At 42.3% G+C, this 26,931-nt stretch overlaps 1 protein-coding gene across 6 annotated transcripts in view; it reads left to right on the top strand.

The window, feature by feature from the left end:
* The window catches only part of DENND5B (DENN domain containing 5B), a 105,202-nt gene that overhangs the window by 65,132 nt on the left and 13,139 nt on the right, over window positions 1–26,931 (top strand). For 2 of the 6 annotated variants that reach the window (XM_072923510.1, XM_072923506.1), the window contains 10 exons: window positions 2,836–3,369; window positions 4,731–4,962; window positions 5,776–5,862; window positions 7,056–7,206; window positions 16,602–16,695; window positions 17,731–17,841; window positions 19,996–20,127; window positions 21,093–21,245; window positions 21,701–21,779; window positions 22,982–23,063. In XM_072923510.1, coding sequence (XP_072779611.1) covers window positions 2,836–3,369; window positions 4,731–4,962; window positions 5,776–5,862; window positions 7,056–7,206; window positions 16,602–16,695; window positions 17,731–17,841; window positions 19,996–20,127; window positions 21,093–21,245; window positions 21,701–21,779; window positions 22,982–23,063 — 1,655 coding nt within the window. The remainder of the gene's footprint in view (window positions 1–2,835; window positions 3,370–4,730; window positions 4,963–5,775; window positions 5,863–7,055; window positions 7,207–16,601; window positions 16,696–17,730; window positions 17,842–19,995; window positions 20,128–21,092; window positions 21,246–21,700; window positions 21,780–22,981; window positions 23,064–26,931) is intronic. The other 4 variants (XM_072923509.1, XM_030263256.4, XM_072923507.1 and 1 more) reach the window with 3 other exon arrangements.

Genomic DNA, 26,931 nt, shown 5'->3' with positions numbered 1-26,931 from the left:
CGTGCTGCTGAGGAGTGTGCTGTGTCCTGCCAGCCCCATCCCATCCGTGGCTGAGCCCGTGTGTTCCTGGTCTATTGCTAGACCAGCATCCTGGCCTCAAACAAGTCAGGCTTGCATTAACACTGTGCCTATGAACCACTTAGAGAGAAAAAAAAGGAAGGAAAAGACATCTTCTTAATCTCAGGGTTAAATCCTTGGTAGTGGTGGAGAGCGAAATGGAGATTTTTCTCCTCAAAATTTGATGACGATGATTAAAATTGTTTCAGGTTTTAACCTGGCCATATAGCAAAGTCTTTGGGATATGGCTCACCTGTGTCTGCATTCCAAAGGGTGACTGGAACCAGAGCATGCCATGTGCTTTTAAACTTAGGTTTCTTGTTAAAGTCAGTGGGAACCCCAAGAGTATCTGTTCATACAGCAGCAATGTCTCCTGCTCCTATGCTGAGGGGACTTTGCTGGGGGCAGAGTCCCTAAGGCTTCCAAATATCTGCTCTGACTGAGAAGGTAGATGGGAGCAGCAGCAGAGGAGAATATTCAGGAGTGGGAGTTTTTGTGTGCAAGTGGAGGGATAAACACAGGGCAAGGGTAATACAATTTTTAATAAAGGTCTGTTTTACATATTGCATGAAGGTGATTGAGTCAGCCTTGGTGGTGTGGAACTGCAAATCAAGTCTTACCTCATGGATGCAGTGACTGAAGCACATGAAATCTGCACTGGTGTGGAAGCAAAGCTGCTATGTAGCTATGCTCCTCAGTAAAACCCTGCTAATATTACATAATTACTGCAATTTTTTAAATTATTAGTCACATGCATTTGCTTAGCAGATTAAGCTGTCATTTTCCTTCAATTAAAATTTTAATGTGACAGTATTTAGTATTGCAGTATCATTGGAATAACAAATATCACCAGGGAGAGAAAAGTAAGAGTGGGGTGGAATCTGCCCCCTCCATGATGTTTAACAGATGAGTAAAAAATTTCAGCATTTATGAATACCACAGGTCCAGTAACTGTGTGAGAGGGAAAGAAAGAAGACACGTTGAACAGGGAAGATGTTGAATCTCAAATTCCTCTAGACAATAAAAAATAAAAAAATCCCTTGGCATGTGAGCAGTGATGAAGCACTGTTCACATCAGCATTCCTTTATTGTTCAGGCCAGGGGCTAGCTTTTCAAGCACTTGCTCTAAATATAAACCATTTGTTTGTTAGAGATAAAAATTCCAGCAACTGGCCATCATGCTGTCTAAGGGTTACTAATCTCCCTGTATTAACTTTAATCATCAGATGTTTTTGAAGAGGGGGGTGAGACCAATTCCCCAAGGGTTTTCTGAATCTAAATATAATTTTTCAAATTTTGTAAATGATATGCAGAGCTGAAATTAAAATGCCTTTGAAATGAAATATTGATAGATAAGAAGGCAGTCCCTGAGCTAAAGAACTGTACTGATGCATACCACAACTGTGTAATAGCTACATAGTTAAATAAATCAAATTGTTTTGTATGAAGAAATGCATTTCTTTGTACATACTGAATTTAATATGAAAAAGCTGAAAGGACACATCATCTTTACCAGGTGAATCCTAATATGCTTTAAAGTATCTGTGTGGAAGGTGATTAATGTTAATAAATATGTCCCTGAAACCATATTATATATGTCCCTGAAACCATATGTTATAAACATATTTGCTGTGGAATGTATTATCCTGCTGAAAATTAACCTCTCAAAACTGAAGGAAAATAAATAATTTGTCTTCACATAACTTGAAAATTAGTCGAGAGTGTTTGGTAAGAAGCAGAGAACACTGAAAGTGCCTGGGAGAAGGCAGAAGAGCTGTGCTAATGGCCAAATCAGGCTAACAAAGACCTGCTGCTGCCCTATGGATTTTCTGCCTCTCCTGTTCTGCAGTTTTATGCCAGGACAAAAAAATATCAGAGCTCAACACCTTGGGAATCTGACCTGGTTTAAGATTTCACTCAGCACAGTGCACTCAGACAGCGAATTTCAGATGTAATCCGCCATTCAGAAGATCAATTACTGTTTTTCATTCTGCTATTATTCCTGAGGGTGCATTTGCAATGTAATTAATTTTTATGTGGGGTTCTTCTATCCCTCCATCGACACTTACCTAGTAAAAGTATCTGCTGTACTAGATTAATGTCTTCACTTAACTTTAATCTTACAGGCTGAGATCCATCTCCATTCATAGCAAAGCTAAGAGCACTCTCTTTAAATCTCAGGCAGAGGAATTGCCACTATTAAAAGCCTCCATGGAAACAGGGGAACAGGGGAGTGGGGAGATAAGATTTAGTCACTTGTGGACGAGCTGTACTCAGACATAATCCCAAAGGATTTCTGTGGGACCCTCTTTTGTAGTTTTGCTTGAAGCAGCATCATTTTTCTCACTGAACATCTCATTTCTTGGTAGCACAGCTACAGAGGCTTCTTGCAGTTGGATCCCGGTAAAATAAATGTGCCTGTGAGATGCAGTAATTCACACAAAGGGTATTTGCATGGGCTGAGTAGTGGTGCTGCACTTCCTGCTTGGTGACGTGTCCTTGGCTACTCTGGGAGGGCATATGAAATCTTTCTAGTGGAAAGTTTGGGGTCTGCATGTCCTGGGAGAAGAGGAGAATGCAGGAACCTTTATTTGTCATCCAGTTGACCCTCAGCTTTACTGAAGTCCGAAATGTCACAGGCTGGACAACACAGCTAAAGTGTCCTGCCTATGTGTGCACTTACCCTTCTGTCTGGAAGCACCCTGGGAGAAAGGCTTACATGGCAGGGGAACCAGTTCAGTGCTGAGTGTTCATTTTGAAACTCTTTTTTGTTCTCAGGCGAACTTGTGCTTTGTAGACATCGATAACCATTTTATCGAACTGCCAGAGGAATTCCCGCAGTTCCCCAACAAGCTGGAGTTTATCCAGGAGATCTCTGAGGTTCTCCTGCAGTTTGGGATCCCTCCAGAAGGCAACCTGCACTGCAGCGACAGCGCCACCAAACTCAAGAACTTGGTTCTTAGTGACCTGGTGAACGACAAGAAGAATGGGAACATCCCCAGCAATGCCCTCAACATGTACGAGCTGCTGAAAGGCAACGAGACCATCGCCCGCCTGCAAGCCCTGGCCAAGAGAACGGGCGTGAGCATGGAGAAAATGACCATCAGCACCCCCCTCACAGAGGAGAAGGATGGGAAGCTGTCGTGTGAGGAGCTGGAGCTGAGGGACTACAAGCTGAACGTGCAGCTCCGCGAGGTGTTCGCCAACCGCTTCACGCAGATGTTCGCAGACTACGAGGCGTTCGTCATCCAGGCTGCCCCGGACATGGAGTCGTGGCTGACAAACAGGGAGCAAATGCAAAACTTTGACAAAGTAAAGATAGCCGTGTATTCCTGTCTCCATCTGAAAGGGGCAGGGAGGATGGCTGTGTTTGTGTATATATAGCCTAAAGTACCCTTTAATCTGCCGTTCCTCATCTGCCTCACTGCAAGATTTGTCCCTTTCCATTACACAGGGCCAGATCTCCTGCCAGAGTAAATCGGAGCACATCCTCTGAGCTGTTCAGAGCCATCCTGGCTTGTACAAACCAAGCTGGCAGGCTTCTGCCCAGCTCATGGGGCTGCTCCTGTGGGCTCGGTGGAAGGGTAGCAATGCAAAGTGACTTCTTTTTCTGTCTGTCTTTCTTTTTTTTTGATTGTTGGGAGGAGAGGTGTACACTTGAGACAAAACACCAAATCTAGTCTTTCATTTTTCCTAACCTCATGGTAGAGGTTTTGGTAATGGGTAATGTTGTTCTGAAGAAGGTTATCACTTAAAGAGTATAGTTATAATTCAATTGTAGTGTAGCACAAGAGGGAAAAGGAATCCCTCGAGATTAGAAATGGGGATAAAAAGAGATGGGAGGATAGCAAAAGGAATGGGAAATATTGGGAAGCTTGCACAGCTGCTGAATGATCCTATGAAGCAGGTACTGTCCTTAGCCATCATCTTTTATAGGTACAAGTAATTCTCTAAGGAAAAGGTTAAGAGGATGAACAGTGAGGGACAGACTAAATACTGATCTGAATCAGTTTTCGATTTTAAAAAATTGCTGCCGTGCCTTTAATTGGTTTGTTTGGTTTTGGGCATTAAACAGTGCAGCATTCAAAAGGATGGGATTGTTTAGGCAATCTCTGCTAGTGCTTCTGCAATAAAATGGGCTGTTAAGTTTAGGGTTTTCAAAGCTCGGTTAGAGACTTAGGCACACAGTCAATTCTAATTGGAAATTCGTGATTAATTGCTCTGTGTAACATTGCAGAAAAGCATCTGCTGAAGAGCGCTGTGCACCCCTTGATCTGTGTGATACCTTAATAAGTGATACGGTCCCAGGCAACGATGCCCAGACCAGAGGTCCTTCAGGGGCACATGTGATGGTCTGCCATGCATTTCACAGGTTTATTCCTGAGAGTGAGAGCTGCTAGGTTGCTTTGAAAAAGCAGGCAGCATGAGCACTACTTTAGTAACTCAATATCCCTTTGTTCCAGCTGTCACAAAGCCTGGCTGCTTATTTCTTACAGTTGTGAACCAAACCCCTTTGTAGATGGGTTCACAGCTCTCTGAGAGGTGTTTCTGTGGTGGGGGAAGCCTTGTCCAAGCCTTCCTGCTGGCTACTGGATCAGTTCTCTGCCAAAGGATGGCTGGGCACATCAGTGCTGGGTGGGAACACGGCACTAATGAGCTGTTCTGTATTTCAGGCTTCCTTCCTTTCGGACCAACCCGAGCCTTACCTCCCATTCCTTTCACACTTCATTGAAACACAGATGTTTGCAACCTTCATAGACAATAAGATAATGTCCCAGTGGGAAGAGAAGGACCCTTTCCTAAGAGTTTTTGACTCCCGAATTGAGAAAATAAGGCTGTATAATGTCAGGGCCCCTGCACTGCGGACATCCAACTACCAGAAATGCAGCACTTTGAAAGAAGCAGGTACGTTCAGATGGGCTGGTAAAATATTCAAAAGTACAATGTCAGCCACCAAGAAATATAGATCCTCAGTCATCTGAGTGTTGCAGTTGAGGAGGAAGTCCTAGAGCTACATGAGGAGGACTCAGCAGTGTCCTTATCTCATCTCAGCAGAAACTTTGGCATGCTGTTAAACACCAGAAACGACAGGAGCCTTTGCCTTCCCTTGGAGCTCTCCTGGGCTGGTGCCTGTAATAAAATCAAGCCAAACCCAAATGAAACTGGCTCACAGTTTCTCATTTCAGGCAGCTCCTGTTCCTTTGCCAGGAGAGCTTTCCTTCACCCTGGTGGTGGGACCAGTGCCAGCCACACTGAGGAGTTGAGCCCCGGTGTCTGCTCCACTGGCCTTGTCTCCCCCTTCCCAAAAAAAGATGTTGTTTTGCCTTACACCATTTGGTTAGAGCAGCAGGGGATGCTGGGCAGGGATGTAATCCTGTGTGGCATATTTAGTACCTCCAGCAATAGATGTTCACTGTTAATGAACAATACACGGTACTGAAAGCTTGGATTTTTTTCCGTTACTGTCACAGAATGCCTTTTCAAATTATATTTGAATTTTTTTATTTAATGTTTTTGCAAGTATTTATTTAATTTTGAAGTAATACAGGGAACTTATCCTTCCAAATTTGTTGGGAAACGTATTAGTAAGATAGGGCGTTTCCCATGGGGTTTTCTTTTGGTTTAACTCCTTCAGTGTTTTACTTGCTATAAACTTGTCAGAAATGGAAATCTGTGTCTGTTTAAATTTTTCTGTCTAAACCAAATTCTAATTTGCAGGTCAGCTGTCTATTCAGCGTCTAGTTTTGGCAGATATTGTGGCACCAGAACCTCATATTCTGTCTTGTGAAAAGCAGCAAAGTGATAGTAATACCAATTTTCCTTCATATTTACCATTCACAGTATACATGACCCCAGCACTGATCCAGCACCTGTTTGTTTAACTGTTTTCAGAACCCTTCAAATCCTCTGACCCCACACTACCCACTCCTTTTCTACAAAACGGAACCATACAAAGTGATTTTTATTTTTTTTAGAGGGGGAAAAAATACTTGCTGCGTTTCTAATGATAATGTATGTAAATCTTGTGACAGCTTCTTTCCCATCAGAGTTTTATAAAACAGGAAATGAGTTCTATGTTGTTAACAAATAGAAAACAGATTTAGCTTCCACATTTTGCATATGTATTCACTAGCTGTGATATGCTGAAAGAACAGGCTTGCCCGTTAATAGATGGGCTAGAAAGAGTTGAATATTAAAGTTGCTAATTAAATGCTGAATTCACCCATACACCTCCTTTCCCAAGTTCTTCACAAGTTAAGAAGGTGACAGGTTTTATTTTCATCCTGCTCAAGGTTTGAGGTTGAAACCCTCAAGTCCTTGAAGCAAAGGATTGAATAGCTTTAGTTTCAGTGGAGCTGAGATTCCTAGGGAGCCCTCTCCCATCTTACCACAGCCTTCCCTGTTTCCAAGATTCTGCTTATCCTCCTGATGCTGCTCAGTTCTTACTACAGTTAGCTATGCTTTTTGAAGGCCTGTCATCCATTAAAGGCATATCTAAATTCAGGAGGAGGATAATTGTAGTCTTAGATGTTTGCAAAACTCAGGTGTCCCCTGCCCAAGCATCTGCCCAGGGAACGTGTCTGGGGCTAAGCAAGGTGCCCAGTCCCACAGAGGCTGCAGCTGGCCTTGGAGATGTCTGTTCTGCTGAAGAAGCCTTAAAATCAAGCAAGGAATTTCAGGGAAACACTGCGTTGCTCTTGCCAGTTCCTAATGCATCTCGTAGGCTCGTGTAGATACCTGCTTGCTGAACAGCTAACTTGCTTGCACCAGTGCTCGTTGTGTTGGGTAAAGAAACTAAAAGCAAATTTAAAAAGCCTACAGCACAAGTGTCTCCTCACCTCTGCGTGTGGCAGATTTGTGTCTAAGGTCACTGTTTAACTCTGTGGTGGGTTTTTAGGGGTCTGAGCATGACCACTGCTGTTGGCGCAGTGGTGGCATGAGCACGTGCCCTCGGGTGGGTTGTGACACAGTTGTTCACCTGTGACTGTCACCTGCAGCCCAGTCCATCGAGCAGCGGCTGATGAAGATTGACCACACGGCCATCCACCCTCACCTGCTCGACATGAAGATTGGCCAAGGGAAGTACGAACAAGGGTTTTTCCCAAAGCTGCAATCAGATGTCTTGGCAACGGGACCCACCAATAACAAGTAAGCACAGGTTTTATTTTCTGGATTTAAAAACAGGTTTCTCATACAAATGATTCACATCATTGGACAGAAGTCCTAATTTTGGATGGCATATAGCCACTCTAATGAATGGAAACCCAAGAGCTGTTTTCATTTCAGGTTTGTGTGGGCTGCAAAATTTGAAAACATAGCCATAGTTTGGGTTATGTCAGGAAGCGTTAGCTCTGTTTTGGGGAAGACTCCTCACTGTTGTTTTCTGTTGAGTGGTATCTACTCCATCTTCTCATACATAGTTTTTGTTTTGTAATTGGTCTTACAAGTTTCAAATGAATTGTTTGGCTGTTTTGCACTAAATACAGTAATTTGGGAACTCGAAATTCAGATTCTGAAAGGAATTTTGGTGTTGAAACCTTCACACCATTATGTGGAATGAAATTAGTGTCCACCCTGTTCCTTTCTTTTCCTTAGCTGTTATTACACGACCCATAGATTTTTATAGCTCTCTTTTAGTTGCCACATTGGAATACCCTGGAAGAATAACTTGGTGAGGGTGGAAAGTATGTAGTTCTGTACCTGGGTTTCTTTTTTGAGTCTGATAAGGTTCTGTGGTGCGCTTTGATAAGAGGGTAGTAGTACCTATAGCTGTGGAATTGAGCATGTTGTTACATGGTTCATTTACCTAATGTAAAATAGGAATCTGGAGCACTGATACACTTTACATCTGTAGAGTTATAATACAAAGTGCTCCGAGTTAGTTTATTTTCAATCTTTCTTCATGCAAAACCCATGAATGAGGGATTTCTCCCTATTCAAAAATGAAATATTTGTGCACCATTGGTTACAAACTCATTAAATTATCAGCTGAAACCTTCAGTTTCAGTTTCTGCTAGTCAAAATGTGAGAGCACAGGTAAATCCAAGAGCTTCAAAGGCTACAATTGTCCAAATGTTAAAGCTACCTCTTGGTTTAGACATGTGCATGCACACATGCAGCTCTGAGCTTTGGTATGAGGTGCCCACTCAGTTCTATTTAAACACCTTTTGTGCATACCAATGCTAGCTAAGCCCTTTTTAATAGCCTGCTAGGAATATGAATTGCAAATGATAAAATAAGATACCCTTAAGCACTGAATGTTTAAAGAAATTGAGTTCTTTAAAAGAAATTTCAAAAAACCCAGAACCAACCAAAAAGGAGGAATGCATATTCAAAGTTCCTTTGCTGTCAGGCTTCCTGCAAATGGAGACAGAATTGTATGGGTAATGGTCCTTTGAGGAATGGAGGATTTCTTCATCTTGTGAGATGCTGTATTTAGCAGTCTGGCTCTTATTCTTATGGGTGGGTTTCAGTTTCACAGTGTCAGCAACAGTGTGAGTGTGCCCAGACTGCTTAAATTTGATTAAATCTTTTGTCTCTATTGCAAAATCATAGTGAATCTATGAATAAGCATCACTTAAAAATAGTTTTCCTTATGTTCTTTGAGATTTGCTTCTGTTAGAGTAGTACCTGTTCTAAAATGACTTTAACTGCTTGAGTGAAGATTTTGATTTAGATCACAGCATGTTTCAGAATTTGTAAGTACCAAAATCCCATTACTTACCACAAAGCAATGTGACAAATGTTTGGAATTCCTCCAGTTGTATGTTGCCAAAAAGGCTTGTAATTGGAAAATCTCAAGACCATCTGTTTATATCTCTCTTCTTCTTGGTTTTCATGAGAGCAGCTGAGAAGACTTTCCCATTAAGGACATTTAATTCAACTGATTTTACACCTATGTATAGAACAGCTTTTCTATGCTTTCTGCAAATATAGCATGACTCTTCTGACCACACAATCAATTGAAGTATAGCTTTCCATTAATTTGAATTTCCCAGTGTATGATTCTTGGAGATGTGTTTTACTTACAGGACTGGAGCTTTGCTTATGGGCATGGGGTAAGAGAACATTCCAGCTACATTTCCAGAGTCTTCAGGTGTAACTATTGTGTGCTTATATTATAAAATTAATGCAAAGGATGTCACTGTCTAGATGAGAATTATTTTTGCAGGCTTCAGTTTTACATTGCAAATTTTGTCCTGAATTTTGTATGGAAGTGTATTTGTGGGAAATGGGGAATAATTCCCATGTTGCAGTCAATTGTTGCTGGACAGTAGCAAACAAACCAATTCAAAGCTGTTTTAATGAAAACATGTCCTCAGTGGCCAGCAATCAGGGATTTATTGCTTCCCTTCTGGGCTGATAAACTAAAAAATATACAACCAGAGCTCATAATGTTATCTAGCTGTTCTCTTCCTGTAAGCAGGAGGAGCACTGAAGATACCTCTGTCACTTACTGCCCTGTTACACGTGTAAATTATATTTGTACATTATATTTGTGATCTAAATCACAAATATAATGCAGACAAAAAACACTTCTAGTTTCAGTTCTAGATCCTATATGTGATTTAAACAATTTAAACTAAACCCTAACCAAAGCAGCCCCCCCTGTTCTGTCCTCCTCCCATCAGGCAGCAGTGTCCCACTTGAGGGACTCCCTCGGTGCTCCTTGCCCTTGATACATCCCCCATATCATGGGAAAACCTTCTGAATCTACAGGGAGCAGCTGCAGCTTCCTCTGGGTACAAAAGCATCCCCTCCACGCTGCTCTAACCATGTAAAGCAGTGGCTTCTGCAGAAGTCCTCCTAGAAAGCATCCCAGGAGCAAACAGGCTGCAGTCCCTCAGGCTATTTATCTGTTATTCTGGAAAAGAGCTGTGGTTTCCAGAGCCCTCATTTCCTTTCTCAAGCCCCAGCACCACACTGTGGTTTCTCTGTGTTCCCTTCTTCCCTGTGTACATTTTCTGTCAGGCTTTAAAACTGTAGCTGGAACTCCTCTGGCTGATGCATTTGCAGGAGTGGAATTTGAATGACAAAAAGCCAAGCTACATAAACACTTCATGGTTTTTGATTAGCTAATTGTTAAATTAGGGGGAATATGCTTACAGTGCAAAATTAAAACAATGAAACAAGCTGTGTTTTCAATGTAATTGATTACCTTGTAACTTAATTTGTACTAAGAAGCTTGATAAATGAGATTAAATGTTGCAGAGGAAAACAGTGATTCCCAAGCATGGGAATATATTTGCATTCTGGCAAATTGTATTGAATGCTTTCAAAGAACAACTGGAGGGATTTTTTTTCTTGTTTCTTTCGGTTTTCAAATGAAAGGTTTGCTTTGTCACACATTTACAAAATGGCTTTAATTATCCTTTTTTTGCCTTCCTCTCTGTTTAGTCCTGCTTTCCCTCCCACTTCTTTATTAGAGCCCTGCTTTTCTCCTTGCTTGCTTTCCTGACCAGCCTGTTTCCTCTTTCCTGCCCTGGCCACTTCTGTCACCTGAGCCCTCTCATTTACATCCCAGCTTCCTGTGAGCCTTGTGCTTTGATCTGTCCTCTGTGCCTTGCCTTTCCTCCAGCAGTCCCCCAAGGAGGGCACAGTGCAAAACTTCAAGCACAGATCCCACAGTTCTTGGCCTCTAACCTCAGGCTTTTGCTGAGTGATGTGTTGCTCTTACCCATGAAGATTTCAGAAGTTGTTTGCTTTCTGCAGGCGTTTGTTCCTGAGCTGTGTTTTGCTGATCTGACCACTGTGTCAGTATTTATTTACAAAACCCATGCAGTAGGAGTGTATGGAATTGGTTCATTTTTGTGTTCCATTTTATGACATGACTTGGTGGGCTGTCATAAATGGCCACTGTCCTGTGGCCTTAATCTTCAGCCCCCTCCTTCAAGGTGGAAACTGTGCAGCGTTTATCTGCCTGGGACTATGGTCCTCCTCATTTTTAAACAGGACTCTTTTTTGCTTGTTGCTGGCATTTAACATCAGATAATCATTTTAAAGGAAATACCATATATATATATAACACAAAGGGGTTGATGTGTCTCTGTGTAATGGTGGAATTGGTTCTGATTTTAACTGAATTATTTTTGTGTGACAAATGTTCTTTTTCTTTTAATGAGTGCTTCATATTATATGGCCTTTTACTACCCCCCTGTCTGTTGAGTACTGTTTTAAGGCTGTGTTATATGAAGATATCTTTTTTTTTTTTTAATCAAGCCAAACTACTCCAAGTAATATAGAGTGGCATCTCTGCAGCACATGTAGGTGAGCACAAAATGAGTCAGCAATGAGCCATCCACACACAGCACTGAGGTTATTTAAATTTTGTGAGTAGTAAAATCTCACCTTTTACATAAGAAAATCCAAAACAAGCAGTTACTATACTTCAGGTAACCTAATGTAGCAAACCACTGATGGGTGCAGTGGTGAAAATATGAACCACTTGTAGTCAAATACATTCATTTTCAGGAATAAAGTGTGACTGACAATCTGTGCTTAAAGATGGTTTCTGAGATAGGAAATATTGTTGTGGTGACTTGGAACTTGATGGGTGAGTCTCCTGAGCTACTGATCCTCTGCTCAGCTGGTGCAAGGCAGGAAAAGTGCAGGTAACTTCTTTGAGTTAATGTATCATTTTAACATAGCTGTGCAGAATTAAAGCTGACAGGGAAAAATGGGCATTGAAATCCTTGGATCCACTGTTCTGTTTGCTCTCCCTTGAATAGTATTCCTGTCTCAAGGGACTTGTAAATTAAATACCTCATAGGACAGTGGTTCCTCAGGGCTTAAGAGGTGATGCTGCCAATTCACTACAGCACTTCCTTAGAGAGGCTGACAGTTGTGTGTGCCGCCCTTTAAAATCACTTCTTTTCACATGAACTGATGAAACAGCCTGTCAGTGCAAGGCCACTCTCTTTAAGGCATTCTACTAATTTTTGTCCATCCAATGAGCAGTTTCAGAGCTGTTCCATTCCACCCTTTGGCAGAGATGGAAAAGGTGCCTAAGTCTCCATCTAAGCCTTCACTCTCCTTACCATGGAGCAGATTCACACTGTGGATCCCCTCCCCTGTCAGCCCATCCCTGATCAGGTGGAGCTCAGTTTCAACATTCCTTTTCTTGTTTGGTCTGACCTGTGTTTGACTTGGAATCTCTTTGCACAGTCCCACACAAACTACATGTGAGTCCAAGGAGTTTGCATGTTCAGGCTGCATGTGTGTAATGTGTGCATGCTTTAGGGGGGTTGCTGGGGGCTGTAGCACAGCTGTGTGCAAATTGGTGGATGCAGAAACTCAGATAACTCCTTTGATGGACCTGTATAGGTAGAATGGGTATTGTCATGATTTGCAGACCGAAATAGCAGCCTGCCTCATGAGATGAGGATGTCTTGGTTTGGAAAGACAGGCATCAGCTAAGGAAGGCAGGAGCTTCCCCTGAAATGGAAAAAGTGTAGACCCTCCCCCACTCCGAATTGTTAGAAATTAGAAATTAAGAGGGGCTCTCAGGCAAAAATATGGGAGCTGGAATAACAGTTATTTATAGGGGAAGAAAATAAAAAAAGAAAATAAACAATGCAGTGATCCAAAGCAACACTGACAGAGTCAGAATACAACCTGACACCCTGTTAGTCAGGGTGCTGGCAGCTCTCCAATTGGGAAGTAGGTCTGCAGTCCTCCAGGAGTGTCAGGTGTAGTTCTGTTGGAGCAGTGATCCTGTAGAAAAGGATGTAGTCTTCCTGCAGTGGAAGAGACAGCTGTTCCTCTGGAAATCCAGTGCAGAAAAAGCTGTGCTGGTGTTTCAGAAACTCAAGATTATATCCAGGTAGGAATGCTTGACTCCTCCCTCTGGGTGGAGCATTCACAATGGGATCTTATAGTTCTTATCAGTCATGCAGTGACGTTCAATAGCCCATTATCAGCAGATGTCTCCCCTGAGAGAGGTTGTGGAAGAGATAAGGAAAACTGCCCAGTTAACAGAAGACAACTTACAGGTGGCAAATGGAATGCATCTTGCCTTTCAGTCAGGACAGAGGAGATTTAGATTCTGTCCTATAGAAAAGTGCATTTGTCCCTTTCCTTCTCTCTGTTATCACTGGAAATTAGTGATTTTCATGGTGATGGTAATATTGGTTAAATCCATCTGAGAAAGAAGTTCTCTAGCAGCATGTTCATGCTTTGCAGTATAAATCTTGCCTGCTACACCCATGTCTGATTTATGAAGACATAATGTCTTCATTTCTCCTGGGAGCTTTAAAAAGGGGGTTCAGGGAGAAGTTAGGGGAAGAAAGAGATATGTACTCATGATTGCAGTACAGCATGGCCTGTCCCTGGCACGAGGTGCTGTCTTGCTAGATAGCTTCTGACAGTGCAGCTTTGCTGCTGACTGCCTTACCTCTTTTATTATAGAAATGTAAAAGATGTTACTTAATATGGGATGTTTCAAATGTCACCATTACATTCCCTCTAACCTCTGCAAACCTATTCCTATGCCTGTTGGGTCTAATTTGATACTAAATGATGCTGACTTGACTGCTTTTATATTACAAAGGTCTTAGTTGGAGGTGCCTTACGTCATGTCTATATGTTGAACTGAGCACAGTCTTCCCTGGTTCCTGCTCTGAAATGTCACTGCTTTTTCACAGTCCCTGGAGGTGAGGAGCATTCATCTGTGGATGTGGGAGTTAGATACAGCCAGACACACTGAAATGAGCCTTTCCTCACCTCTCCATGGAGGCAGCTTGTCCCTGGGCTCCCTGCAGCACTGTGCCCAAGCTGTGTCTCCTCCATCCCCAGAGACCTGGTGCTTGTAGCAATGCTTCCACTGCAAGGAATAAGTGAAACAAGCCAGTAGTCCATGCTCATGGCCCTGCCAGCAAAAAACTAAGGGGGAGAAGGCATTTTTAGGGTCTTGGGCAGCATCCAGACTGACCAGCAGGTGGGCTTCATCTCCTCAAGACACGGAGAGGAGGGACACAGGCAGCAGTGGTTATCTGAAAAGCCCAAGTCTAAGGGCTGATGACAAGCAAAGGGCTGCTGGAGGGAGAACAGCTTTCCTTGCTGTTCTCCTGCCTTCCAGGCAGCACCTGGGCTGAGGGGTGAATAGAGCAGCAGCTGATGACAGGGCCAGCAGAGGTACCTACATGGGATTTCAGCAGCCTTGGGGAGGTGGTGCAACCACTGGGGCTTTTATTCCCCTAAAAATCACTTCAAATGGTTGCAGAGAGAAGAAGAGCAATTTAAAATGCAGTCACTGCTGAGGAGAGGGAATGGTTATTGTAATACTTAAGCATTGTTTTGGGAAAATTCTATGTGACCCAGTAAAGAAAAGGCTTTAAAAGATTAGCTGCTTAATCCTGTTTATCTGCTGTTAGATCTTCACAACAGAGCAGCATCTGAATGCACAGACCTCACCCAGTGACTCAACAGCTCCTCTTCTTCAACTTAGAATTTGGAAAAGAGGGAGCATGCAGCTCACTGTGTGTAATTGCTCCAGCCAATGAGCAGCAGTCTTTTTTTTCTTTTTCATTAACATCCAACAATCTTCACGTTTGTATGATTAAAAGGTTCAAATAGTTCTGGTTAATAATCTGGAAGATGGTCTGTGCCATCTCCCAGGTGAAGTATAGCTCAGGAGTGAACAGAGAATGCTTTAATGGTGGTGTATTATTTTGTAACTATTCTGTGGCTTTCATTCTGCTTTCACCTTTGGTGAGATGTTTTCCCTCAGAGGACACTTAAAGCAATTCTTTCATCTTCCAGTAAATGCAGAAATGCAGGTGGAGATGGATCTAAGCTCTGTCTAGATTTCAGAAAATAACCATACAAATTGGAGCAGAAAAACTATGATATGGGGTAATATTTGATCTATAACTTAAATTTCCAATGTGTTATTGGCATTCTGTTGTGTGAAACAAACATGGTTCTGGCTTGCAATAAATGGAAGGTCTCCAGAGGCACATGGCTAAAGTTACAATAGTATCTGCTATCCTCTGTTCAACAGGGTGGTTTTTTTGTGGCACTTCTGTTGAGATTATTAAAATGTAGGGGTTTATATTCACCCTCTTAGTTATGTAACAAGGCTTTGGCTGTTGCTTCTGGAAAAAAAAATTAAATGGTGACTTATTAAACTCGGGGACTGTACATTTTTAAGACTTCTGTGGAGGTGCAAAGACACTTATGTCAGTGATGTGTTCCTCTGAGAAGATAACAGCATTTGCTGTGCAGACACCTATTAGGCTGTTTCATTTAGTTAGCAGAGACTTGAGACCACAAGAAAAATAAAATTGCTTTAAAAATAGATGTGTTGTCATATGGGATAGTGAGGTGATGAACCATAATTACATGCAGACCCAGATTTCTTCCTTTGTACTTGTTTTCTTGATGTTGTCTGTGAGGTACAATGGGACTTCAATTTGACTTTTTAAACAACAGCTCCTGTGGGGTTTTTTCACTTTGTATCTGTGTGGTGAGCCAAAATTCGATCTTTGGTTGACTCTGAGGGTATGGATGAAGATAGTTATGTACACATTTGCAAAGTCCTTCTCTCTGGAAACAGAGGCCTTTTTTTTGTCACCAAGTGCCAGATGCCTGCACTGCTCTTGGCTCAGGTTCCCTTCTCTACACATCCCCAGTGTTTTGCCCAATGTGTCAGAACCCAAGTCCAACTCTGTGCAGGAGTTTCCTCCCCAGGCATTCATCTGCCTGTGTCACCTGCTGAAACTCCTTGCCCAGAGAGTTAGATTCTAGATTTTATTTGTATATGCTCCTGTTTAGGGTGCACACAGAAATATGTGAGTTTGGGATCTGGAGACTGCTGTCCTCACCAATACAACCTGTGTGGAGAGAGGAAAAATTCAACTGGGCATAGATGAACAGGTGGAAAAAAACCCAGGCTTTCTGTGGTACTTAGAAACCAAATGAAAAAAAAAAAAAAAAAAGGTGAAAATAGCAGCATGACTAATCTCCAGAACATGAGTATTGTTTATAACCTTTAGACATAGGTGCAGCCAGGAGCAGTTGTTAAAATTGCAAAGAGAAGTTTGTCTCAAATAATTCCTGGAAGTACCACAGAAAGTGGAGAAAGGAGAAGTAGCACTTTTCACAAAAGAGTAAAATTGTAGAAATTGCTACTCAAAAGAAATAGTTGTATTTTGTTTTTTGCTCAAGATGCTGTTCTGTTAAACCTCATCAAATGCAGCAGTGATGTTGGGTAACTAAGTATGGTGATGTACCTAGTGATGGCCTCAATACTGTGGCATGACCTGCATTTCAGGTCCCAGGAGCTCTCACTGGAGACCCTGGCAGGCAGCTGGGCACATTTCCATGTGGATTTTTGTCCCTTGGGTGAGTGCTGGTCTGTCACCTCCCGTGTGCTTTCCTGTGGGGACACCAGGCACCAGCTCACACCCACATTTACTGCAAGGTGCAAGCTTGGGCTTTCCCTTCTTTTGCTGCAGACCTATTGGATGTTCTTCAGCTCCTGAGCCAGGCTTTCCCTGGTGCTTTTCTTCTCTCACATGTGTGTCCCCTCTCTGTTTCCCCAGCCGCTGGGCCAGCCGCAGTGCCACCACGCAGCGGAGGAAGGACCGCCTGCGGCAGCACTCGGAGCACATCGGGCTGGACAACGACATGAGGGAGGTGGGTGGCCTCATCTGAGGGCAGCACGAGCTGTGATCCACGAGGTGGAGCTTTGGACAGCCATGTGCCTATTACTTGGGGCAGTTTTGGTGGCTGCTCTATGGTTTGGTTGGGTCTTAGTAGCTGTTTGGATGCTGCTCCACTTGTCACAGATGCTGTACAACTTCAAAGAACGCAACATAAATAAAGTTCTTTTATTATTTTGGAACAAGACAGCCCCATTGTCATCAGGGAAATGATTTGCTGATTAAACCCTGGCTGTGTTACTGCACACAGACAGCAGAGCCTAGCAGTGCAGCTGCCAAACTCTGGCCAGGGTGGAAGTCTCTGGAAAAGTCAAGTTCTTGAGTAAATGTCAACCATGTAGAAGTGAATGTGGCAGGATTCTTCTTCTTTTTTTTTTTTTTTTTTTTGTTTAAAGGAACTTTTTTTCCATTCTCTTACACAGATTTCTGACATGAGTATGCCTATTTGAAAGGTTAAGACTTTGGGGCCTTTTAATGCCTAAAGCTTGGAAACTCTCAGGCATCTTGTAAATGTCAGTTGCATACATGTGTTTCTTTCTCATCTTTTCAGTTCCTCATCCTTCATCAACTATTTTCTGCCCCATTTTCCCATTGATGTCCATATGCTCCTATTGTGTGTCACTAGCAAAAATATAACACTCATGCTGTTTTGTGGTAAAACTCGCTGAATAATGGTGGTCAGTGTTGGAGTTTGCTCTCCAAAAGAACCTGGGTGGATGAGAGGACTCTTCAACCATAGCTTTGAACAATGTTTCATGAATGTTTCATGGAAACACAGCAAAACAGCACCTGTACATATTTGTTGCTAGTTTTGCTAACATGGCTTTGCAAGTATATTTTAAGCAGTGCCTTGTGAGTCTATATCGTAGCAGAGCCTTCTCAGTACTTTGTCATGTATTTACTTTCTTCTTTTTTTTTTTTTTGGCTGTGGATCATATGCATGCTTCTTTTGCTTTGTCTCCTCTTTCTTTCTGGCTGTTCTGCCATTGGGGCATCTGCCTCCTCTTAGCCATCGGAGGAGCTTTTGCTTCGTCAGAACTCAATGGCCTTCTGGGAGTGGGATCAGGGACCACCCCCTCCTGCACGGCCTCCTAAAAAATCCTTCTCTGAATGCTGCCTGGTATGTTTTAGTTTTTCTTGTTGAAAGGTGCTTTTGAGATGTTGTTAGCATGAGGAACCTCTGTCTTTGCTGCGTCTCAAACCTGCCTCTTTCTTGTAGAGTATGAGCACGTCCCTGTAGCGCTTGGAAGTGTGGTTATAATCAGAAAAGTAGCTGGAAAGGAGCTTCCACACCAGCTCCATGGAAAACACAGCAGCTCCAAGGCTAAAATACAAGAATTTTGTTTAGGTTTGGGTTTTCTTTCCCCCAGGTTGCTCACCTGGCAATTCAGTTTAGGATGCCACGTGCCAAGAGCATTGTTTTCCGGCTGCTGGATCATTGCATCCAAATGTGCAAGAGGGTGGTGGTGCATGGATGCTGGAACAGGCAAAGGGCAATCAACTGATTCTCTCAGCTCACCCTTATTCTTCTCTGGAACCTTTGAGTTATTTTGGTTTTGGTTTTGTTTTTTGTTTTTTGGGGTTTTTTTTATTTTAATATTATAAGCTGTACAATGAATAAGGTTTATCCGTGTTTTTTACTCTTCAGACTATAACCACACTTTTTATCCCTTCACATTCAAAAAGAAATATTAGTTTTCTAGTTATATATTCCCTGTATTACTTTTCACTGATTTTGCTGTTAATTTTGGCACCGAGATGGAAGTCACTTGTGAGGTTGCTTGCTGAACAACATACTTTCATTGTCTGTAACATTTGTTTCTTTTATTCCCACCTGTAGTTTTTGAATGATTTTAAAACCTTACAGTATTTTTGAAACTGTAGTTACTTAACTGAGAACTTCAGTGGAACAGAGCTTTTTCATGGCAGAACCCTACATTCTTGTCTGGTCTGTTAAGGGGATGCTAAGCATTTCTTGTCCAAATTTCTGTGTTGAGAAAATCAATTGCACCATAAAAACCATACTCCCATTAAAAAAAAAAAAAAAAAAAAAACGATGGGGGGGAAGCTATTTAGACTAACTTCGATGTGTTAAGATTTTGCTTTTCCTGATCTGCTGGAAGGTGCCCATGCCCACAGCAGAAAGTTTGGAACTATGTGATCTTTAAGGTCCCTTCCAACCCAAGCCATTCTATGAAATAAATTTTCTGCCCATTCAGAAAGCTCCAAGGATGCAGCAGCCATAGCGACCCCTCAGTTCCCCAGAAAACCCAGCCAGCAGCAGCAAGAATTCCCTGGAGGGATGTGATCCCCTCCTTCCAGGAAAGAGTGGTCATTGTTACATACCATCCCCCTGAGAGGCATCATTAACAGGACAAAAAACCCACTATGGAAGCAGAACATTCCCACACCAGGCTATGAGCGCTGTTTTCCAAGACTTTTATTTATCTGTATTCTATTGTCTTGTTCTTTTTAAGACAAAATACGAGTAAGGCTCACAACATTTTGATAGTTGTGGCCAACTTCTCAGCCTTGCTCAGCATGTAGCTCTAGCACTGATGCTGGGGTCAGAGGTCACGTGCTGATTGGTAAATACCCTACCCCTGAAGACAAGGCAGTGGAGCAGGAAAGTTTGAAATTCTGCAATTACAACTTGGGTCTTTTTAAAGAGTATGATGATTTTTGTCCATACTTAACAATTACCATAGTAAGAACATGAATGATCCCAAGTGTCAATTCTGTTTAAAATGAGCTTCACTTGTAATCGAGAAGTTAATTGAGAATAAGATCAAGTCTCATTTTTCCTGCATAAACTAGCTAGATGAAAAGTAATGGATGAAATCTTTCACTAAGTGTATTTCTCCTTCTTACAATTTATTTTCAATGGATTTTTTTTCTATTAATGTATAGTCTAGTCACAAATTAGACAATTTAATTTTTTTTAAGTGAGAAATAACAGTGGAAAGAAACTTGACTTTATTTCTGAATGAATGTATTACACTTTATGCACTTGTACCTAACTTCATGCTAGTACCTAACAGCACAGTTCACTGGCTAATATTGACTGATTCTGTATCAATGCAGGGAAATACCTTGCTTTTTTTGTTGTTAAAAGGGATCATTCCACTTCTCTAGCCTGACACCTAAACATCAGACAAATCAAGATTGTGTTTCTAAATTAACACTAGTTCATTTGTTTTCATCACCTTGCTTGCCTAGGATGAGGAGAGTCACTCTGACCTGTAATATCTAAAATTATTCTCTTTATTTTTAGAAATACATGCAGGAGGCAAGGAGTTTAGGTAAAAATTTAAGACAGCCCAAACTGTCAGACCTCTCTCCAGCTGTGATTGCACAGACCAACTGGAAATTTGTGGAAGGGTTGCTGAAGGAATGTCGCATGAAGGTAGGTCAGCCCCTGTGTGCTCTCCCCTGGGCTGCAGTGAGCTCAAGCAGCACCTGCAGGTGTTCTCCTGGTTCACAGCTGGAATGGCATGGTTCTGTTGGAATACCTGGTTATTGCAGGGTGCATAGCCCTGTAGTGTTTTTCAACAGCTAGAAGAGAAAAGAATGCATTTGAAAGGAACATGTTTTCGCTCTTCTGTTTATGCAGTTGAAATTGATGGAAGTAGAAAGGACGGGAAGGAGAATCGGCATGATCAGACATCTTCTGGAGGATTTCCTTTAATTGTTCATATTTACATGTAGCCTAAACAGAGTGGCCTGGAGGCCAAAAAGGGAAGAATTCAGCACGTGTGGCTTGTACATGTTGTTTGTGCAGAGCAAATGAAGTATAACAGTTCCTGGTATTAAAGAAGCTTTCATAGCCATGGACATACAACTTCTTTGTGTCTGTTGCAGTTGGTAGTACAGTGCTTTACCTGAGCGTTAAACTTTGTTAGCTGTAACAAGAATTAAAACAGAAGCTAAGTAAGAGTGAACATCTGTTCTGTACTCTGCTTGGTAATAAATCACCATTATAGAAATAGGACAACAGATAAAGGGTATAGAAGGACAGCTGGAACATGTTCCCCAGGGAAGTGGTCACAGCACCAAGTCTGCCAGAGTTCAAGAAGTGTTTGAGCAATGCTCTCAGACACATGGTGTGACTCTTGGGGCTGTCCTTTGCATGCACAGGAGCTGGACGTGGTCTTTCTGGGTCCCTTACAACTCAGGGTATTCTGTGATTCAAAGCAATTAAGCAATTTTTAAAAATATAATTATTTTTATTAATTTACAGTCTCTGCAAATATATCTGAAGTTTCTCTCTATTAGCCATAGTCTCTAGATTAAGCATGTGTAAGTAAACTCATCTGTAAATTCTTGTTGGATGACATTCTTAAAAACTGTTGGGATTTTTTTTTTTGATAGACTAAACGCATGTTGGTAGAGAAAATGGGCCATGAAGCAGTTGAGCTGGGACACGGAGAAGCCAACATAACAGGTCTGGAGGAAAATACACTGATTGCCAGTCTGTGTGATCTGCTAGAAAGAATCTGGAGCCATGGTCTGCAGGTCAAGCAGGTTGGTAAATACTGAATGTCGTCTCTGCTTTCTAAGCTGCTACTCAATGGTATAATTCCAAGATAAAGCAGGAGGTGTCTTTGGGATCAGTGTCCCTGGTTCATATTTTGCAAAGGTTTGAGGAGTTTTGGGTGCTTGGGTTTTTTGAGGGAGGATTATTTTGGGATTTTCCCCTCTGGAAATTGCAGCGATGTTATAAAGTACATGTTTAGTTTATTCCCTTTCAACCTTCACAAAGGAAACCCAGAGGGAGGACAAAGAAACAAGGTGGATGGTGTGACTGCTGAATCAGTGGGGTGGTCCTCTCTTCCTCAGGTTTTGTGGCCCAAGAGAGAAGGATTGGTTTTCATTACTGAACATTCTACCCATTCAAATGCCATTACATTATTCTGCCATGTTTGTTGGCCATTGTTGGCTATTTCTTTGCCTAGTTTATTTATTTATTCCATTTTCAGGGGAAATCTGCATTGTGGTCCCATTTGCTTCAGTACCAGGAGAGAGAAGAGAAGCAAGAGCACAGTGCAGAGTCCCCAGGTGAGCATTTGGCAGGTGACTCCATGAGAAATCCATTACAGCATGTGAACTCTACTATGGGAGGAACAGTGCAACCATATGAAACCTGTGCAGGATTTTCAGTGTGTTTGCTTGCTAATACCACATTTACGCTTTGAGACTTCTCATAATCATTGTGGGGATGTCTTGATGTCTGGACAAAATAGATTGAAATCACTGGAGGCAAAGGAACATAGTTTCCATCCTTTTCTGGAAAATCACTTGATGTATGTGCACTACCCTTTCAATGAGCATTGAGTGAGGTATGAGAAGCAGCTTCTCTAAGAGAGATAATTTCTGAAGAAGCTGAAAATGTGGATCTGGGAATAAGACAGCTGATATTTTTCTTTCAGTGTGCATAATCTGTCTCTCAAATCCCAATATGAAGAACTCCATGTTCAGTAAACCTTTATTCTGCTGGGTGGTACAGTTCAGAAATTGTGTAATTGATCTCTGTCCATCAGTCTAGGTGCTCAGTTTATTCTTTGGCTTGGCCCCTAACAATCACTAAATTCTGCATTTTAAGAGAGGTTTTCTGATAACCTTGAGATGTCCCTGCCCAGGGGCTAGGGTATTGTAGTAAAAGTCTCTGAACTTCAGTGGGTCATCTTGCAAGGATTCTCCAGTTCGGATCCTGCAGATGGAAACTTTTATGATCAGTCCTCAAAGAGGCATTTATGAACAAACTAGTCTCTCCCATGAAAGGACTTCTTAATAAGCTTCAATGAGTAATGCACTAAACAATCTGGCTGGCAGGCACAAATTCCTGAGAGCAAAATGTGTCACCACAATGTGGTTTGATCAGAGCAGAGCACAGAAATGCATAGCATTCTTTGCATTGAATATGTTACTGTAGCTTAATTTTGAGTTGTTCTCGGTTGTCAGCTCTCCATGGAAACTTCTTCCTTATAAAACTCACTGCTGTACAGATTTAAAGTATTTCACGTACAAAACAAGGAAGCTATATCTCCCAAGTTCAGTGCTGGGTTAAGGAAGGAATAGGTAATATATTCAGAATTTTCATTTTGTCTACTTTCTACATTTCCAGGATAGAGTTAATGACAATGCACAGAAACAGTGCAGTTACCAGCCACTTATGATTGTTTTCAGCTGTATGTAAAACAAATGCATTGCAAACTATTACTGTAGTGTTGTGTTAACTATGTGTATTTTTTCCACTGTAGTTGGTGGTGGAACAGAAAGGCGAAAGTCTGATACAGGAATTACTCTGCCTACATTGAGGGTTTCCCTGATACAAGATATGAGGTATGCAATTTGGTTCCTAAAGCATGAATTGTGGGTTTAATTGTGTAGCATAAGGTAAAGATCCTCACTGGCTTTGGGTCTACAAAGGCTAAGGAGAATCAAACCTTCTCTTCAGCCCACATTCAAATCTCCAATGTGTTGCCTTTCTGTTTTGAAAAACTTTTTTGTGTGTTCACTGGATCTTTTTTAGCAAATAGGGAATGAAAACCACACCTGTTACTGCAATTTCTCTTTTCCCAGGGGAGTTCTTCCAGTAATAAAGCCAGCTTCTACAAATAAAAGCATATAAGTTAAATTCCTTAGTATTTTCAGTTTGTTTCTCTTAGTCGATTTTTTAATTACTGACCCAGCAAGTACAGTTGATAGGCAAAGCAAAGGGATGTAAAAACCTGCTCACAATGCCTGAGCAATACTTTCTTTTCAACTAGCATTTCATGGCAGAAGGTAATAAATGTACAAGTTTAGAAGTTTAATCAGATCTAGAATTTGGGTGAGATTAAAGCTGGGATGTGAAGCTGAGCAGGTTCTCTCCAGTGGACCACAGCCTGGCTCTGGAGAGCTTTTCAAGAAGTGTTTGTTTGGAGCCAGGAGGATTAAAGAGACAGAAGAGGTGGAGGCTGGTGTGACACCAGCAAGCAGAAGTTCTTCAGGGCATCTCATTGATTAAGCCACTGCCAGGTCAGGCCACTTTTTGACACTTGTCTTGCCGGGGCTGAGGACTGCAGTGGGATAAACAAGCCATGAACAGAGAGGAGGAGTAATGCAATAATGCTCATCTGTAAAGAACTGAGAGCAATTAAACGTGTAAGACAACATGAGTACTGTTTCTTACCTTCTTCTTACACCTAAAAATATGGCAAAATAACCTTAGGGTAAAAATAAGATTTATCATAGTTAGTTCACAAAGCCCTGATTACATTGATGTGATTTTTGCTATGTGGGTTGATAGATTAGTCAGATTTTTCTGGGGGAAAAAAAAATCACTGTACTCCCCACCTGCAGTGTGCAACCTTTTAGTTTGATGCTTTGCAGTTTGAGTCTTTTGTTCTGATTTCAAAGAGCATGACATGCCATGTAGGGCTAAAACAACATGTAAAAAAGGGAGAGAGAATACTTACCGTGTAACTAGGGGTGTTGTGCCGAGAGGTCATTCTGAACATGTGTCTGCCATTTTAGCATCCCTCTCATGGGATATGGCAGCTCTCCTTAATTCAGTCCTGGGAGACTGACAGGCACGTAGAGGGTCAGTCTGAGGGAAGGATGAAGGAGGATCTGGAGCGGAAACTGCTGTGCTGGGGGGGTTTGCTGACAGAGGAGGCTGTGTGTGCTCACTGCTGCGTGCATGGGTTCTGTCTTCCACGGGCTTCCACTGGAGTAATGAAAACCCAACACAGATCTGAGCTCTCTTGTTTGAATCACAAAAGTCTGTCTTACTGCTCTTCAGAGAAAAAATACAAAAGCAGAACATTACCTTTTGTAATATCTTGGGTATTTGTGATTGTCCTCAAACATGTCTGGTTGCAGAAAAATGCTGGGCAGATGGTGAGTTGAATTTGTCATCTGTAATCTCGAGGCATACTTTCTCCTGCTTGGAAGGAATGCTGCCTAATATTCATTTGCACACCAGGCTGAAGTTGAAGGATGGGTAATTGTTAAATTGCAGGGCTTGTGGTGCTGACTGAACTAATGGCTGGAGGATTAAGCATTGCCTTAAGCAGGGCTTGTTTCTGATGGCTCATGCAAGGTTATGTAAACAACTTAAAAGCAGGGCTGAGTCACAGTCACGCTCTGAGTGTGCCATGTGCTACAGGTACTGTGGCGTGTCCTCTGCCCACCCCCCCCAAAAGCCAGGCATCACAGATGTGGTCAGGAAGGTGCTCAGGGTGTTTATTTTGGTTTTGTGCATGGAATCTCAATGGCAAGCCGGCCTGGGGGTTCTCCTTCCAGCCTTTCTTTCCCCTGGCATAGTTCTGTCTTATTTCTCCATCCCCTCTTCCCAGCTGCAGCCTGCTTCCAGCATGGCCTCAGCCTTCAGATACTGCTGAGCATCCAAACCAACTAGTCAGCATCAAGGCTTCCCAAACCTTTGGTCCAGCTGGATTCAGGTTTCTGATTCTTGCCCTTTGGGCAAGCTCTTCCTTGCCATCAGCACTTGCTCTCATGCCCATGTTGTGCCTCCTTCCTCAGGGATCTTGCACTGGACCATGTGAGCTGGCCCCTGGGCCCTCAGCACTGATCCTGAACCTGCTATGTTCAAAAAGAAGGCTGAGCAAAGACCTGCTGCCTGCCTGGGATGAGCTATAGGCTCCTTCCTGACTGTGCTGCTGTGGGAGCGTGCACAGCATCCCCGGGGCACAGCAGTGCTGGGCAGCTGTAACCTCTGCTGTCAGCACAGCTGTTTGCAGAGGGTTTGTCTCACCATACCCCAGGCTTACATTTGACAGGGCAAATAGATTTTTCTTTATTACTAATGGGATTAAAAGCAAGTCCAAGCCCGGGGAGTTGCATCAAAATGGCTGTTCAGTGCTATGACAAGAAGAATTTGCTGTGCCGTGGTGAGCATACGGTGCTTACACTTAGGTCACTGATAAAAATAGAGCTGTTCTGACTCTCACAACTGACAGTGAAATAAATTTGGGTTCCTGCATGCTCTGTTCTGTTGCACTCTGCTTTTGCTGACACCAAGTCTGATTACTGAATCTTTTTAATATCTCTGGCAAGCTGCATGCTTGCAGATTTTTTTTTTTTTTTTCCCAAATGCACAATTAATGCTTATCTAGTCTGAACCAGACACAGGTAATGAAGAGGCACAGAGCATGCATGGAATAAAGTTGAGTCCATCTGTACTTGAATCTTCTCACAGTGACATAACATATTCTGCTCAGTGTTTCATATTAGATGTAATTCAAGCTGAGCACTCAGGGGAAGGGGAAGGAGATGATAGACTGTGCTTTGATCTTCCCATCCCAAAAGGCTTGAAATGTCTGAGGAGAGTGTCTCGACATGATGTAGTTGACTGTAGCATGCATCCTGTTTCTCAAGGACTACAGATCACGTGTCCAGCTTTCTGCTGGAAGGTCTAATGCTGGCTGCCATGCTCCCAGCCAGGAAGGGCTTTCCTGTGCCAGGAGCAAGGCTTCAGCCTTGAGGTCAGCCTGGCACAGAGCAGGGCTGCTGGGCTGTGTGTGCTCTTCATTTGTGCAGAGAAAACTCGTATTTCTCCACAGCTCCAAGTTGTTCTTTGCAAATTTGCCCTAAAGGTTCTGGGCCTGCTCCGTTAGAGGCTCTATAAACAAGAGTAGTTTTCTCAAATAATTCAGGGACTAAATATAACACAAAGCACACACTTGGGTGTAACAGATGGGGGAAAGCACGAGACTGTAGTAGTCAATGTAAAAAGCATCAGTCACAGCACGACTTTGTTGGATTTCCTTTGGAGTAAATATTGCCACATTCCCCAACACTCAGCAATGCGTGGAGGGCTGTCAAGGAACTTGCAGGAGTTGGACAGTAAATTGCAGCTGGGATTAGTTCAGACTTTAGGTGATGGTACTTGGAGTCTGCCATGGAGATTTGCAGGGCTGAATTGCCTGTGCCTGAATTGTCCTTAACATGCAGACTGCATGAAAATTAAGAAATTTGAGCCTTTTCTTTCCCCTGCTGAAAACTGTTACTCATTTTTCTTGTTTTTTATTAAACCAAGTATGGAGTTTTTGGAAGCAATTTTGTCCTACTGTGGCAGTTCTCTTCCTCTTCTAAAACTCCCTGTGATCTAAAGCTAGAGTTTTTGGCATTCTCCAAACTGAAATGTGTGAATCTTAAAAAGAAAAAAAGAAATGCAGAACTGTAGAAGAAAGCCCCTATGGAA

The sequence above is a fragment of the Taeniopygia guttata genome, chromosome 1A (genome assembly GCF_048771995.1).
Source record: "Taeniopygia guttata chromosome 1A, bTaeGut7.mat, whole genome shotgun sequence".
NCBI classification, from domain to species: domain Eukaryota; kingdom Metazoa; phylum Chordata; class Aves; order Passeriformes; family Estrildidae; genus Taeniopygia; species Taeniopygia guttata.
This window is presented reverse-complemented; position numbering and strand designations above follow the sequence as displayed.